The sequence below is a fragment of the Salvelinus sp. IW2-2015 genome, linkage group LG3 (assembly GCF_002910315.2).
Source record: "Salvelinus sp. IW2-2015 linkage group LG3, ASM291031v2, whole genome shotgun sequence".
NCBI lineage: Eukaryota > Metazoa > Chordata > Actinopteri > Salmoniformes > Salmonidae > Salvelinus > Salvelinus sp. IW2-2015.
Window position 1 is genome coordinate 23,460,562 of NC_036840.1, and position 17,313 is coordinate 23,477,874.

The 17,313-nt window shown below is 45.7% G+C and overlaps 1 protein-coding gene across 1 annotated transcript in view; it reads right to left on the minus strand.

Annotated features, from left to right (window-relative positions):
- The window catches only part of poln (polymerase (DNA directed) nu), an 87,849-nt gene extending 71,062 nt beyond the window's left edge, over positions 1-16,787 (minus strand). The window contains 14 exon segments of the mRNA XM_070449563.1: positions 850-908; positions 911-944; positions 1,009-1,104; positions 7,026-7,090; positions 7,280-7,340; positions 7,767-7,835; positions 8,579-8,721; positions 9,123-9,235; positions 9,343-9,524; positions 10,751-11,596; positions 13,095-13,165; positions 14,906-15,463; positions 15,790-16,388; positions 16,582-16,787. Coding sequence (XP_070305664.1) covers positions 850-908; positions 911-944; positions 1,009-1,104; positions 7,026-7,090; positions 7,280-7,340; positions 7,767-7,835; positions 8,579-8,721; positions 9,123-9,235; positions 9,343-9,524; positions 10,751-11,596; positions 13,095-13,165; positions 14,906-15,463; positions 15,790-16,388; positions 16,582-16,787 — 3,102 coding nt within the window.
- Between the last annotated feature and the right edge of the window lie 526 nt (positions 16,788-17,313).

Consider the following 17,313-nt stretch of genomic DNA (forward strand, 5'->3'; position numbering starts at 1 on the left):
TCACCCTACATTATCATCTCATATGTATATACTTGTACCTCGCTACCATCTTACTTGGCATCTTTGCCTAAAGTGCCTTATCTGTACCATCAACTCATATCTATTATCTTTATTTGTACATATTTCTTGTAATCCCTTTACACTTGTGTGTATAAGGTAGTAGTTGTGGAATTGTTAGGTTAGATTACCGTCTGGTTATTATGGTACTCGCATTGTGAAACTCAGAATTAGCCACAAAAGCATTTCGGCTACACTCGCATTAAACAATCTGACAACCATGTGTATGTGTGAGCAAATCAAAATTTTGATTTGATTTCTCCTTGCAGAACTTTGCAATAAACAAACAGCTTCCAAACAGACACTTAATTAGTACTGTCCTCTAGTGTTTTGTTAATAGGGAATGAAAGGAGAGATAGAAAGGTCCTCTATTTAAATGTTTTTTACTCCTGGGCCCCTTATTCACAAAACTTGTCAGAGTAGGCAGTGCAGAAGATCAGCTACTTTAGAGATGCTTTAGTCCCAGCCTGAGTGTCTGTGCTCAACCTACTCATCATCAGACAGAACCCGTCGACGGAAGGTGGACTTGATTTACTGACCTGGGGTAAAGAAAAACACGCACACAAAGTCATTAGTATTGTAGTAATGTGAGCAGATACCAATGATCAATCATCAATGAGTCAGTCAAACATATTGTTGTCATCATGACCTGTCTGTATTCCGAGAATGATCTTCGGCAGGGGGTGCAGGTCCTGGAGCTGCAACACTACACACAGAGAAGAGAGGCGTCACTGCCTCATACTACTGAGGCAATGCAATGTGTGTGTTGTAAGCAGTGTGTGCATCTCTCACAACAGCCTCAGATGTAGACTGCTGTTGTTTGTTGAGAGTCTTGGGGAGCTTCTTGTTTCACAGCGCTCCTGCAGACGCAGCTTCTCAACAAGAACCTGTAGCGAGAGCAGGATTAGGGACAGCACACGCACACACAGTACCTATAAAACACGCCTATACACACAACACTGACCATCCTGGCTGGGTGGTCGCTGGACATAGAAACATCTGGCCTGCTGCCTGGTGGGCCTCGTGCTCTAGCTGCTTTCATCTAGTCTGACGCAAGAGGGGGGAGAGAGAGAGGAGGAGGGGGGGAGAGGAGGAGGGGGGAGAGAGAGGGGGGGGGGGGGAGGGGGGGAGAAAAGAGAGTGGGGAGGTGGGGGAGAGAGATGGGGGAAGAAGAGGGGGAGAGGGGAGGGGGTAGAGAAAGAGAGGGGAGAGAGAGGCGGAGAGAGAGGGTGGGAGAGAAAGGGGTTGCTGTGAGGACAGGGAGAATAATCGTCAGTACAGGGACTTATCACTGCTCTCTCCTAAACCTCGGGCAGAGCTAATCTGACTGCTATACACAATGTCTGTGTGCCAGTTTGCGTGTGCCAGAGTGTGTGTGGTGTGTTCTCCTATGTTTGATGTATTTCATCTACGTTCTCGAAATCAAACAACACATTCCCCAAAAGGGTTTCCCTCTGGCTTTCAGACACACAGCACAATAGCGTGTGTGTGTGTGCCTGCGTTGCTTCTGTTCTCTTTTTCTGTTTCAAAGCATATGGTAATCAGTTATTTTATCACGGAGAGAGATGCAACATGTTCTGTTGTGGAGTCCTTTTATGTCAAGAGACAGACAAATCCATGAAGACTCATTGCCATCCATTACCTCGATTGGCTCTAAAGGCTCCAGCCACCCTAGTCATAGGCTGTTCTCTCTGCTACCGCACGGCGACGCGTACCGGAGTGCCAAATCTTGGTCCAAGAGGCTTCTTGAACAGCTTCTACCCCTAAGCCATAAGACTCCTGAACATTTAGTCAAATGGCTACCCGGACTACTTGCATTGTCCCCCCACTTTTTTTTTTACGCTGCTGCTGCTACTCGCTGTTCACTTTACCCCTGCCTATATGACTATCATTTGTTTTTCACAGACAATGACCCAAAACACACCTCCAGGCTGTGTAAGTGCTATTTAACCAAAAGACAGTGTTGGAGTGCTGCATCAGATGACCTGGCCGCCACAATCACCCGACCTCAACCCAATTGAGATGGTTTGGGATGAGTTGGACCGCGCGGAGTGAAGGAAAAGCAGCCAACAAGTGTTCAGAATATGTGGGAACTCCTTCAAGACTGGAAAAGCATTCCTCATGAAGCGGGTTGAGAGAATGCCAAGAGTGTGCAAAGCTGTCATCAAGGCAAAGGGTGGGCTACTTTGAAGAATCTCAAATATAAAATATATTTTGATTTGTTAAACACTTTTTTTGGTTACTACATGATTCCATAAGTTGTTATCATAGTTGTGATGTATTCACTATTATTCTCACAATGTAGAAAATAGTAAAAATTATGAAAAACCCTGGAATGAGTAGGTGTGTCTAAAAGTTGGTACTGAGGGTACTGAGGGTAAATGAGGGTACTGTACATATTACCTAATTTACCTCGACTAACCTGTACCCTCCCCACATTGACTTGGCACCAGTACCCTCTGTATATTGCCTCGTTATTGTTATTTTATTGTTACTCTTAAAAACAAAAACATTTACTTTAGTTTTATTGTGTCAATATTTTCAAACTCTTATTTTTCCTTAAAACTACATTGTTGGTTAAGGGCTTGTAAGTAAGCATTTCATGGTGAGGTGTACACCTGTTGTATTCGACGCATGTGACAAATAACATTTGATTTGATATACTGTGAGTTATCTGAATGAACATTCTGCAGTGGGGAATGTACATCTAAACCCATCACTTTGTCATGTAACTCTCTCTCCCACTTTTTACTCTCTTTTAATTTTGTCCCTGCCTCTCCATTTACCACCCTCTCGTCCTCCTTCTGTTTCCCTCCTCTCTCTGTTTTCTCCCTTTCTCTCTCAGTCTTCGGCGCGTCTCTCCCTCGCCTCCTCCACGAGTCTCTCTCTCCCCCTTTTCTTCTCTTTCTCTCTCCAGCTCTCTGTCAGTCGTTTAAAAAGCACCGTCTGTTTCAGTTAGGCTTGTATGTGCTTACACTGTGTAGGTGTCACACACTCACTCAAAAACAAACACTTCGGTTCAGAATATGATTATGTTAGTACTTCTCCTCTCTCCCATGCTTCCTTTTATCTTATTCTCCCTAAATCCTTCTATCTCTCTCTCTCTCTATCTCTCCCTTCCTCCTCCTCTGCATCCTCATCATGTATTGTGTGTGGGTCGTAGTGAAAAACGGAAGAAAAGTTTGGTTAGTATTCTGCTGGATTATCACAGCAATTTTTAACCCCGTGTGTGGTGTGCGCACGCACGCAGCGTGTGTGTGCGTTAGTGAGTGTGTGTAAGACGACGATGCTCATTCCTACTGCAACACTCCACCTAAAGGAAACAAACGGCAGACAGACTCTCTTTTCTATTTATAGAGCACAGCAAGACACAGGACACACTCTGCAAACATCCCCCTACTGGAGGCATCATGGTGTGTGTGTGTGTGTGTGTGTGTGGTGTTGTGTGTGTGTGTGTGTGTGTGGTGTGTGTGTGTGTGTGTGGTATACTACTTAACCCTCTCTGTTTTCTTCCCTTTTACAGTACTGTATTATAGTTCTTACCCCAGCATCTCTGATGTTGTCTTTAGGGACTCCGTGTCCACATGGATCCTGTGGCTCTCCATGGCTTAGAGAACCAGAGTAGCATGATATAAATAGTAGCAGAAGTACACATACAATAGGCCTAGACGAATGTCAACTGCATTTCCCTTGATTTCTCATGTCCTTCCTGCTTGTCTCCTTTCACCTCTAGTTATAGGAGCTCAGCTGGTCAGGTCATAGGATCGTGATGACCTCTCAACCATGGTGTCCTTACCCTGCCAGTACAGGGATCATAGTCAGCTCCATTTAGAGTACAGCTCCACAGCACCCTGGCTCTGGATACACAGAAAGACAGTAAGGTAGGATGTGTGCGTGTGTGGGTTGGTTCTTTATCATTTTGTTTACTTGACCGCTACTACACAAATAGCTAGCTAGAATAAAGTGTTAATAAGATAAAAATTCATTAAAAGACTTAAATGCCAATACAAATAAAGACCTGAAATCCCCAAAAGTCCCAACAAGCATAGTAAAACGTGAAAATTCTCCCTTGTGGCAAAGGGAAACTAGGATTTTCAATGGAAATCTCCACGAGGACAGAAGAACAAAACGTGTCTGTGTATCAGTGTGTGTGTGTGTGTGTGTGTGTGTGTGTGGTGTGTGTGTGTGTGTGTGTGTTGTGTTGTGTGTGTGTTGCGTACTACAAGAGAGAGGCTCATACGCCGAGAAGTTTCATGGTCTCATGGATCCTCAGGGAGGGACTGACCTGTAGTTTAGAGCGTAGCCCCATATTCAGCCTGTAGAGCAGAGACAGACTGGTGATAACCTGGGACACCTGACAGAGAGATAGAGGGGGGGGGGGGGTTTAAGGTACCGGGCCGGTCTCGAGTATCATTTTCAAGACTAAATTGATGCACTTACACTTTTGAGGCAGAGTATTTGCTCATACTCCGCTGCCGCAGTGGCTCTCTGTACAGCCATATCTTACTAAGATCATAACATGGTGTTAAAGTGCTTCAACCTCGTCAAAGGTAAGGAGTCGACAGGAGAGATTATATCAATCACAGAAAACAATAATGTTCTGTGAGTTTTGTCAGAGTTTAGAGTGACGAGGGGAGAGAGAGGCGGAGAGAGAGGGTGGGAGAGAAAGGGGTTGCTGTGAGGACAGGGAGATAATCGTCAGTACAGGGACTTATCACTGCTCTCTCCTAAACCTCGGGCAGAGCTAATCTGACTGCTATACACAATGTCTGTGTGCCAGTTTGCGTGTGCCAGAGTGTGTGTGTGTGTTCTCCTATGTTTGATGTATTTCATCTACGTTCTCGAAATCAAACAACACATTCCACCAAAGGGTTTCCCTCTGGCTTTCAGACAACACAGCACAATAGCGTGTGTGTGTGTGCCTGCGTTGCTTCTGTTCTCTTTTTCTGTTTCAAAGCATATGGTAATCAGTTATTTTATCACGGAGAGAGATGCAACATGTTCTGTTGTGAGTGTCCTTTTATGTCAAGAGACAGACAAATCCATGAAGACTCAATTGCCATCCATTACCTCGATTGGCTCTAAAGGCTCCAGCCACCCTAGTCATAGGCTGTTCTCTCTGCTACCGCACGGCGAGCGGTACCGGAGTGCCAAATCTTGGTCCAAGAGGCTTCTGAACAGCTTCTACCCCTAAGCCATAAGACTCCTGAACATTTAGTCAAATGGCTACCCGGACTACTTGCATTGTCCCCCCCACTTTTTTTTTTACGCTGCTGCTGCTACTCGCTGTTCACTTTACCCCTGCCTATATGACTATCATTTGTTTTTCAACAGGACAATGACCCAAAACACACCTCCAGGCTGTGTAAGTGCTATTTAACCAAAGACAGTGTTGGAGTGCTGCATCAGATGACCTGGCCGCCACAATCACCCGACCTCAACCCAATTGAGATGGTTTGGGATGAGTTGGACCGCGGAGTGAAGGAAAAGCAGCCAACAAGTGTTCAGAATATGTGGGAACTCCTTCAAGACTGGAAAAGCATTCCTCATGAAGCTGGTTGAGAGAATGCCAAGAGTGTGCAAAGCTGTCATCAAGGCAAAGGGTGGCTACTTTGAAGAATCTCAAATATAAAATATATTTTGATTTGTTAAACACTTTTTTTGGTTACTACATGATTCCATAAGTGTTATTTCATAGTTGTGATGTATTCACTATTATTCTACAATGTAGAAAATAGTAAAAATTATGAAAAACCCTGGAATGAGTAGGTGTGTCTAAAAGTTGGTACTGAGGGTACTGAGGGTAAATGAGGGTACTGTACATATTACCTAATTTACCTCGACTAACCTGTACCTCCCCACATTGACTTGGCACCAGTACCCTCTGTATATTGCCTCGTTATTGTTATTTTATTGTTACTCTTAAAAAAAAAACATTTACTTTAGTTTATTGTGTCAATATTTTCAAAACTCTTATTTTCCTTAAAACTACATTGTTGGTTAAGGGCTTGTAAGTAAGCATTTCATGGTGAGGTGTACACCTGTTGTATTCGACGCATGTGACAAATAACATTTGATTTGATATACTGTGAGTTATCTGAATGAACATTCTGCAGTGGGGAATGTACATCTAAACCATCACTTTGTCATGTCACTCTCTCTCCCACTTTTTACTCTCTTTTTAATTTTGTCCCTGCCTCTCCATTTACCACCCCTCTCGTCCTCCCTTCTGTTTCCCTCCTCTCTCTGTTTTCTCCCTTTCTCTCTCAGTCTTCGGCGCGTCTCTCCCTCGCCTCCTCCACGAGTCTCTCTCTCCCCCCTTTTCTTCTCTCTTTCTCTCTCCAGCTCTCTGTCAGTCGTTTAAAAGCACCGTCTGTTTCAGTTAGGCTTGTAATGTGCTTACACTGTGTAGGTGTCACACACTCACTCAAAAACAAACACTTCGGTTCAGAATATGATTATGTTAGTACTTCTCCTCTCTCCCATGCTTCCTTTTATCTTATTCTCCCTAAATCCTTCTATCTCTCTCTCTCTCTATCTCTCCCTTCCTCCTCCTCTGCATCCTCATCATGTATTGTGTGTGGGTCGTAGTGAAAAACGGAAGAAAAGTTTGGTTAGTATTCTGCTGGATTATCACAGCAATTTTTAACCCGTGTGTGGTGTGCGCACGCACGCTAGCGTGTGTGTGCGTTAGTGAGTGTGTGTAAGACGACGATGCTCATTCCTACTGCAACACTCCACCCTAAAGGAAACAAACAGGCAGACAGACTCTCTTTTCTATTTATAGAGCACAGCAAGACACAGGACACACTCTGCAAACATCCCCCTACTGGAGGCATCATGGTGTGTGTGTGTGTGTGTGTGTGTGTGTGTGTGTGTGTGTGTGTGTGTGTGTGTGTGTGTGTGTGTATACTACTTAAACCCTCTCTGTTTTCTCCCTTTTACAGTACTGTAATTATAGTTCTTACCCCCAGCATCTCTGATGTTGTCTTTAGGGACTCCGTGTCCACATGGATCCTGTGGCTCTCCATGGCTTAGAGAACCAGAGTAGCATGATATAAATAGTAGCAGAGTACACATACATATAGGCCTAGACAGAATGTCAACTGCATTTCCTTGATTTCTCATGTCCTTCCTGCTTGTCTCCTTTCACCTCTAGTTATAGGAGCTCAGCATGGTCAGGTCATAGGATCGTGATGACCTCTCAACATGGTGTCCTTACCTGCCAGTACAGGGATCATAGTCAGCTCCATGTTAGAGTACAGCTCCCACAGACCCTGGCTCTGGATACACAGAAAGACAGTAAGGTAGGATGTGTGCGTGTGTGGGTTGGTTCTTTATCATTTTGTTTACTTGACCGCTACCTACACAAATAGCTAGCTAGAATAAAGTGTTAATAAGATAAAAATTCATTAAAAGACTTAAATGCAATACAAATAAAGACCTGAAATCCCCAAAAGTCCCAACAAGCATAGTAAAACGTTGAAAATTCTCCCTTGTGGCAAAGGGAAACTAGGATTTTCAATGGAAATCTCCACGAGGACAGAAGAACAAAACGTGTCTGTGTATCAGTGTGTGTGTGTGTGTGTGTGTGTGTGTGTGTGTGTGTGTGTGTGTGTGTGTGTGTGTGTGTGTGTGCGTACTACAAGAGAGAGGCTCATACAGCCGAGAAGTTTCATGGTCTCATGGATCCTCAGGGAGGGACTGACCTGTAGTTTAGAGCGTAGCTCCATATTCAGCCTGTAGAGCAGAGACAGACTGGTGATAACCTGGGACACCTGACAGAGAGATAGAGGGGGGGGGGGGGGGTTTAAGGTACGGGCCGGTCTCGAGTATCATTTTCAAGACTAAATTGATCACTTACATTTTGAGGCAGAGCTATTTGCTCATACTCCGCTGCGCAGTGCCTCTCTGTACAGCCATATCTTACTAAGATCATAACATGGTGTTAGAAGTGCTTCAACCTCGTCAAAGGTAAGGAGTCGACAGGAGAGATTATATCAATCACAGAAAACAATAATGTTCTGTGAGTTTTGTCAGAGTTTAGAGTGACGAAACGTAGCTGGCTAACAGCTCTCTCACGTCTCGTAGTCATTGAGCAGGCTGCCCAGCGGAGCCGTTGCTGTGGATACTCACACACGCAGAGAAGAGGGGGCCGCGCAGGGAGCGGGGGACGGACAGAGGAGCAGCTAACGGATATACTGACAGAGAAAGTTATTTCTGATTTCGGGTACGGCCGGGTCTTCAATTTGGCAGAAGCAATGGGGCCCGGGTTGGGTAGGGCCTGAACGTCGCGGGCATGGGTAGAGCTCGGGCCTAAATTTTATGCTTGTGCAGGGCTCTAGATAAAGAACAAAAATGAGAGATCAGTTGAATTAGGTGTGGTGATGCTCGGCTGGAAATAAAGCCTGCACACCTTATCGATATTCTGGACCGGGATTAAGTGGTGTCTTCTGCTTCAAGGGCGGAATTGATGGCCGGTGTGCCAGAGAGACTAGTTGTATTGTTTGGTGCTACAGACCTTCCTTGCCCCCAGGGCAGGTGTGGGGGTTCTGGGGGGTGTTCTACAGTGTTTGGTAAGCAGGTTGGTGAAGCAGGAAGAGGGGTCAGCTGGGTCCAACAGCCAGGCTGCTACCTGGGGGTCCTGGACGCGACAAGATGAGACTGGGGGTGAATGAACACAACAGAATAATGGATTACAACTAATGGAAAAGAACGAAAAATTAGGATTACAACATACTACACAGTACAGGCCCTGTGACAGATTCGAGTCCTATCCAGGGGTTGTAGTTGTAAATCAAGTTGCTTCCGCCCTATGAACCGTTCTGGCTTGGACAATATTTCATTGTCCGATACTTACAACAGTATTTCAGACCAGTGTTCTCTAAACAGGTAAAACATTTATTCTTGTATGCCAGTACTAGACTAGCCATCAAATAATATAGTAGAAAACAGGCTATGGCTTTAGAGGGGAAAAGAACTCCAAAAAAGAACTCCAAGACAAACAGCCACAACCCCAACAGAGCTCCGTTGGGGGGAGTTCTTAACAGCCTTATCAAAGTTACATTGTTTCCAGTGTAGGTCTGGTCTGTAGTGCTGCAGTGCTGTACGGAGCAGGTCTTTGGCCTTGTAACACACCACCAGTTGAGACCCTGACACTACCTGCAGCAGCATCTCTCTACAGGACACACAAACACAGTGAGGGACGCAAATCATCAGTGGGATTTTTCCCCCAGACTTGTACTATGTAGTGTACCTATCCTCTCTCCCACACATATACCATACCTATTGAAGAGGTCTAGGTTGTGGTCTTGGTGGCTCTGGGCCCATGCAGGTTTCTGTTCCAGTCTGAGGTAGACCAGGCTGTCTCGTTGTGCCACCCCCTCCTCTGGTCCTGGTACTGGTCCAGTCTGGTCCAGATCTCTTTTCAACATCACCAGCACCCCACACACTGACGGACTGAGCTTCTACAGGACACATAGACAAGAGAGCAGTTCATGTCAGTGAATATGGCCAACCAGCATACTTACGTAGTTGCTGCAGCTATAGGACCCCACACACTGACAGACTGAGAGTAGACATAACAACATAAATGCAGTCCGTCCCAAATGGCACCCTATTTCCTATATAGTGCCTATTCCCTATAAGCCCAGGTCAAAAGTAGTGCACTACGTAGGGAATTAAGGTGCCATTTGGGACACAACTAGCCTTGCTTGCCAGGCTTACAGCATTAGCATCCCTACATCCAGATGATATAGTATAGCAGAGATGTAGTACAGATGATGAGTATAAATAAGTTGCGACACTCCACTATTGTATGACGGTTCCAACGTGCCACTGAAAAGGTCGAAAGCTGCAATTCATTTCACGATACCTGAAAATACTGCAGAGTAATTCAGCCATTTGGTAACGTTGCGAACAGGAAGTTGGATGCTCAGCAAAAACAACTTCAGACCTCTTTGTCCATCTGAGTTTCCTTGTTTCAAAACACACACTTTTCCTGTTTCAAAACACACACTTTTCCATTTAATCAGAATACAAATCAACATGATTTTCCACGTGTCGGCTGTAGTTGATTCAACAAGGCAGTTTTGGGATATTTAGTTCCCTTGACTTAATAGTCATGTTTTAACAGTTACTGTTAGAATTCTCAGTAAAATTAAAGTGTTCTTGTGCCTGGAATTACTTTTAGAGCAACATTTTATTAGCATGATGTTACATAATACTTTGGTAATTGTATTTAAATTGCATAGCAATGAGCTGAGATGTTTTGTAACTAAATTTTTCTTCAATCATTTACGTATTTCAATCGAGGATATATGTGCTAATGGTCATATATATTTTGACTGATTAAAATAACTGTTGTAGTTTTTTGTTCTTCACCAAATAAATATTTGGTCGGTTTTCAAATAACTTGCATAGCAAATACCTTCAAATATGATTTGTTTTTCTGAGAGGTATTCAAAATATTTATAAATATTGGTTTTTCTAAGACCTATCAAAGGAAATAATTGCCATTAGTTGATTCTTTATATTTGATCACCTTGAGTATTTGAAAAGTTGGTATTTCTAATAAGCTACTAAATAAAAACAATTCTGCCCAGGTCTACTGGACTGAGGTTAGAAACATTGCTTTGACTTTCTGGAAGGTCAAAAGAAAACTGCCAATCCGGCCTCGCCAACTCTTGCCCACCTGTTCTGGGTCCATCTGAGTAGTTCCGTCCTGGTACACCATGGTCAGAACCAGCGCACTGGCCTGCCCTGCCTCCTCCAGCACCCTGCCTCTCTCTTCAGGACTCAACTTCCCAGCATCCCTTACTCTGGGGTCAGAGATCATGGCTGTAGTCAGACAGGTTTTGGATTGGTTGGACTGGGCCTGGGGGTCACCGGCACCGCTTCCCCCCTCTGGTTCAGTTTCTGGGGTGAGTTGACCCTGGTTAGGGCCAGGTTTGGCCCGCTTCAGCTTGGGTGGTTTGGGGGTTTTGGAGGATCTATGCTGGGGAGTGTCTGAACTAGAATGGTCCCTGGTTAATTCAAGCCCCCTCTCCCCCATTGTGACCCCCTGTCTTGGCCTAACTGAGTTGGCTGGGGGTCGATGTGGGGGGTTAGGGGTTAGAGCAACACTCTTGGTTCCCTCAGTCTTGTGGAGGGTCTTGGTTTTGGCTCGGGGGTCTAGGCTAAAGGCTGGAGTCAGAGCTGGGTGTTTGGGGGTTTGGGTTTTGCACCACTTCTGGCCCCCTTGCAAGGTCCTTGCTTTCTCCTGACAGGATTGAGGGGGTTCCCATTTCACCGGCCGCCTGAAGAGGGCGATTTTGGACAGAGGGGCGCCGTGTTTACTTTTGATGGAGAAGGTAGGGGTCAGGGGCGGTTGTTGGGCAGAGGGGAGAGGGTGATGGCCGCTGCTCTCCTCCTCACCACTAGCACGTATAGAGGTCAGGCTGGACCCCAGCCCTGCGGCCCTTCCATGCCCAGCAAGAGAGGGTTTGGTTAGTGCAGGATCTATACTCAACCCCCTCTCTCTGGAGCCTCCAACACCAGCCTTCACAACAGAGAGAGGAAGAGAAGAGAGAACAAGAGAAGCATTATTCCAGTCACAGGAAGCGATTCATTCTGAAACTTAAAATAGACTCTCTCCTGTGCTCTGATTCTATTACTACTACAGTCAATGGTAGCGACCCAAATGAAACCCTATTCCCTATATAGTGCACTACCAAATACCCTATATAGCACACTACCCTATGGGACCTGGTCAAAAGCAGTGCACTATGTAGGGAATAGGATGCAATTTGGGATGCACTTTAGATGAATGGAGAGATAAGTGTGAAGGCTCAAGTCCAGAAGGATGGTGATTAAATTCTCTGGTTGCAGATAATGAGCATGAGTAGACTGAAAAGAAACCTTGCTATTCTCTCAATTCCTTCCACCTGTGAGCAAGAAAGTGAAACGTGTGTTTGTGTGTGCGAGTGAGTGACAGAGAGACAGCGACAGAGAGCCAGATAGAGAGATAGAAAGAGAGAGAAAGTGAAAGGGTGAAGAGCCAAAGAGAGGAGAGTAAGAGAGAAAGAGAGTGTGTGTCTAGTTGCGTTAACAGAGCAAACCTGTCAGTCCCAGACAGTGCTCTCTACGGCACAGCTAGTCCCAGACAGTGCTCTCTACGGCACAGCTAGTCCCAGACAGTGCTCTCTACGACACAGCTAGTTCCAGACAGTGCTCTCTACGACACAGCTAGTCCATCAGTGCTCTCTAACGGCACAGCTAGTCCCAGACAGTGCTCTCTACGACACGCTAGTCCAGACAGTGCTTCTAGGCGGCAGAGCTAGTCCCAGACAGTGCTCTCTACGACACAGCTAGTCCCAGACAGTGCTCTCTACGGCACAGCTAGTCCCAGACAGTGAGTCCAGACTTCCCAGTCCAGAGAAAACAGGTTTACCTCCATCTAACCTTCCAAGTCTCCCTACTCTGCACTGGAACACCAGCATTATTCATAGGAAGAAACTCCACTTTTAATGCAAAGTGTGTGCAAAGTTTGAGTCAATGTGTGTGTATGTGTGTGTGAGTGAACTGAATTGTGCTCTAGGGAATATAGGACTGTAGAGGTAAATAGTCAGCCGGAACAGTGTGTGTGTGTGTTCTACCAAGAGAACATCATCAACTGATTCAGCTCTCTAGGGAGAGCTCTGCTCATTTCCTTGTAAACAGAAACGCTTACTTGCTGACACACACACACACACATACACACACACACACAGACAGAGAGAGAGACATACAGTAAATAGACTAGAAGGCCCTATCGCCAGGCCTTTTACTTTAGTACCCAACAGGGAGTCATCACTTCTCTTTTCTGTGGTGTGGCGTAATACTGCTGAAGTCTTCCATTTCCATGGAAATGAAGGGGAATGAGCATTGGGGGAATTCTCTCTATTTCACGCCCCACACCCTCCAGGGTGCGTCCCATATGGCACCCTATTCCCTATGTAGTGCACTACTTTTGACCAAGACCCATAGAGCTCTGGTCAAAAGTAGTTCCCAAGATCAACCTTCCCCAAGTTTTCCATGTCACACCGCTCCTTCGCACACTCCACTGGCTTACAGTCAAAGCTCGCATCGCCTACAAGACCATGGTGCTTACCTACAGAGCAGCAAGAGGAACTGTCCCTCCCTACCTTCAGGCTATGCTCAAACCCAACACAAGTACTCCGTTCTGCCACCTCTGGTCTCTTGGCCCTCTGACACCTACGGGAGGGCAGCTCCCGCTCAGCCCAGTGAAATCTCTTCCCTGTCCTGGCACCCCAATGGTGGAACCTGCTTCCCCCTGATGGTAGGACAGCAGAGTACCTGCCCAACCCCCGAAAACATCTGAAACCTCTTCAAAGAGTATCCTTAATAACCCCACAGCACCCCCCTACAGGTAAAAAAGAAATTAAAGCATAGCAACCTGTCATCAGCACCTGCCTCCGAGGAGCATCCCTCGGAGTTGAGGCCTTACCCCAAACTAGTTAAGAAAATTCCAAATTGTAGTCGTCTCTGTTGTTCATTCAGTTAAGCGTGTACTCGATTGAACTAACACTCACGCTTGACTATTTTCAGATAGACTTCCAGTCATTGCACTACGGGTAACTTTCTTCATACTGGATACAGAGACATAAAAATGGTATCCACAAGTTCATCTGACTCTGAGGAAGTAGATAAAGGGCCTCATTGCCAAAATCCCAAAGTATCCCTTCAAGATGAATGCACTAACTCTGGATAAGAGCATCTACTAAATGACTAAAATGTTACATTTAGGATGCAGCAAAAGGGGTTTCTGGGAGAGGGACAGGGGGTTGAGGTTTCAGTGGTTTTCTGCACGGTAGCTAAATACCAACTATTACAAGCTTACATTTCTTCAGGCCCATCCCTCACTGTTCACCAAAACAAATGGCGACTGGGAGGCCATTTTGTTGTTTTTTTGAATTACGGACCGCAGATAAAACATTCTATTACGTGCACAGAAGCAGTATGGTCCTCTGGCTGAAGCGATAAAATACCTGAGTGTTGTTGTGATGATTAGTAACCAGGGGGGTCTGTCCCAGACAGGTGCCCCGCAGAGGGGGGGCTCTGAATACTCTCCCACTCTCCTGAGACGGCTTCGGAATGAAATGTCCAGCAGCTAAGGGTTCTGGAAAAATACAAAATAAATATGCGTTCTCTCTGCTTAAAATTGTGTGTGTGTGCTTGTGTCTGAATGAGTAAATGTGTGTGTGATTGCGTTTGAATTTGAGACCTGCGTCTGCATATTGAGTGAGGTCAGCTAAACTCACTGACGCATAGCTCAGGACTGATATTCTGTCACTACACTATGCCGTTCTTAACTGAGCTTTTCACACACACACACACACACACACACACACACACACACCACAACACACACACACACACACACTTCCTGCGTACTGAAACAAGAGTAGTCCAGATTCTGTCAGCGTGTTCAGACTGGTCCTTTATAATTGCTGTATACTTGTTCACACTTTTTATTTAATCAGCACTGTGATATATGAGCTGACTGGAGCCCTGAGTTTTCCCTAGTCAGGCCTTGTGGTCAGGGGAAAACTCAGGGCCCTATAGATTGCTGGCCATAGCAGCGCTGCCCATGGCACAGATCCAGGATCAGCTTAGAGGGAAAATGCAGAATTGACCATAAATCAGCATCTATGGACAACTTCATTGGGTAACTACTGAATGAAGTGCTGTACCACCATCTAGTGGCTTATTACTAAAGTGCCAATTTGTCCAGCATATAAAATCTCCAACATTCTGCTCTCATATATTGTACTAAAAGGCAACCTATCTATCTGTGTCCTGAACTAACCTGTGTTTCCTCCACTGTTCCTCTGTGCAGCTGTCACCAATGGCCCATCCATGTTCCTCCTCTCCTCTGGGTGACTATCCCTCTCTGTCACCCCCTGGCCCTCTCCATCCCTCATCTGCCCTAGTGAGGGTGACACCTTCCTCTGCTGGTGGGGTTTGGTACTACTCCTGCTGTTCTTCCTCTCAATCTTTTTCTTCATCCCTCCTTTATTGATGTCATCCTTTCTCTCCCTCTCCACTCTTCCCTCCATCTCTCCACCCCCCATCCCTCTCTGGTTGTCAGTAGTCATATCAGCGAAGAGCCGTTTCCTCATAATGGGGTCTCTCTCGCTGAGGTTCTCCTTTGGTCCTCCTCCTGTCACGATCTCCTCCTTTGACTGGGCTGTGTCTCCATGCAGAGCCCCCTGCTGGTCAACTAACCCAACTACACACGGGCTTTCTGTGCTGTCCCTGTGGCCCTCAGTGACGTCACCCTCATTGAATAGCAGTTTTTCTCCAACGCCATCCCTCTGTAAAGCATGACTTGCTCCAAAGCCATCTCTCTTCAGTGAATGACTTGCTCCAACATCGATCCATTAGGATTAATTGCGTCAGAAGGCCATCTCTTTCTACTGTGATGACTTGCTCCAAAGTCTCAGTGCTCCAAAGCCTTGACTTGCTCACAAAGCCATCCCTGTAAAGCATGACTTGCTCCAAAGCCATCTCTCTTCAGTGAATGACTTGCTCCAAAACCATCTCGCTCCATTAAATTACTTGCTCCAAAAAGCCATCTCTTTTACGTGTGATGCTCACCAAAGTCATCAGTCTCCAAACCTTGACTTGCTCCAAAGCCATCCCTCTCCAAAGCATGACTTGCTCTAAAGCCATCCCTTTCTACTGTGTGACTTGCTCCAAAGCTATCCTTCTCCAATGCACAACTTTCTCCAATGTCATCCTCCACTCTTAGTTCAAAGCTCGGACCACTGTCCATGTTCTTCATTGTGAAGTCCTCACTCTCTAATGCAGGAAGTAACAGCCCTCTCGCTGGTCTCTTTTTGTCACAGTCTGCCTTCTCTTCGGCCTTGTAAGCTCTCTGAGGTGGAGGCAGTACTATACTCCCAAACTGCCATTTAGTAATAGGCACTGGGGCCCGATGGTCAGCATCTCCGCCACCAGCTAAGGCTACTTCAATGGGCTTGGCTTTAGCCAGCCTCTGTCTTTGGTCCTCTGGGGCTATGGAAGTTTCTTCTTGGCTACGTTCAGGGCATTGCCATTCTCCATCTCCATTGCTTAAGTGCCAGCCTTCACTTTGAGTTTCTAGGTTTTTTATATGGTTCTTTGGAGCTATGCTAACGTTAGCTCTGGAGAATGGTGGTCCATAGGCCCCAGTTGGCTTCTCTCTATGGGGCCTAGGGTGCTCCTCTCTGGGCAAGGGTGGTCTGGAATGGCCCTGGTCCTCCAAGGCGAAGTGGAGTGAGAAGGTGGGCTCTGTCTTTTCAGGTGCGCTATGGGAAAAGACCAAAAGCTATCAGTCAACAGAGAAAACGAAAATCTGTTCAGGTAGTACCTCACCGATTCTTAAATAAAAAAATCCCTACTGAACACGAGCTTGATGCATCTGTCACTCTGAGCAGAAATAAGCATCTAGGAGTACTAGGGGCTAGTTGTTATGTATTAGAAAAGTGCTTCGATACTCACTCTCTCCAGTGAGGCTCGTTTGAGGGCGTGTGGAGGGCCAGAGGGTACCTCACTCTGTGGGTAGAAGAGGAGGCAGAGTCCTGGGACAGAGCTGGGGTCTGAGAGTAGTCCCTCTGGGATGAAGGGTCCCATGAGGAGGAAGACTGGGAGTAGGACTGGGGTCTGGACCAAGGCCTGGTACACAGCACATTGAAGGATAGTACCATTTATGTCTATGTTTTGTCTCTTTTACATGTACTAAAATACATGAACAGAACGATGGTACCATTTAATTATTTACGGGACAGTTACACAGACACAGATTAAGCACTTTTATGGAGAATCTCCATTGAATATTTGTTTGTCTAGGACAGGGATGGGCAACATTAATGGGGCTGGGGGCCACAAAAAAATATTAACTCATCATGAGGGCCGCAGTTGCTCGCGGGTCTGCGTACCCACATCCATACCGACCAAAACATTTTAGTGGCACCACTCTTAACAGTGGAGAGAAGTTGTTTTAAGTTCTAGAGTTAATTTGGTGCAATTATACACATTTTCCCATGGGGTTTACAGAAAACGTTGCAGTTTTAAACAGTGTTGTAGTACTTGAGACCGGTCTCAGTCTTGAGACCACATATTGAGTGTCTCGGTCTCATCTCTGTGTTGGATAAATCTTTACTTGATCTTGGACCATGAGGACTTGTAATTTCTTCCAGAGACAAGCTGAGTAAAAAAAACACAGAATTATCA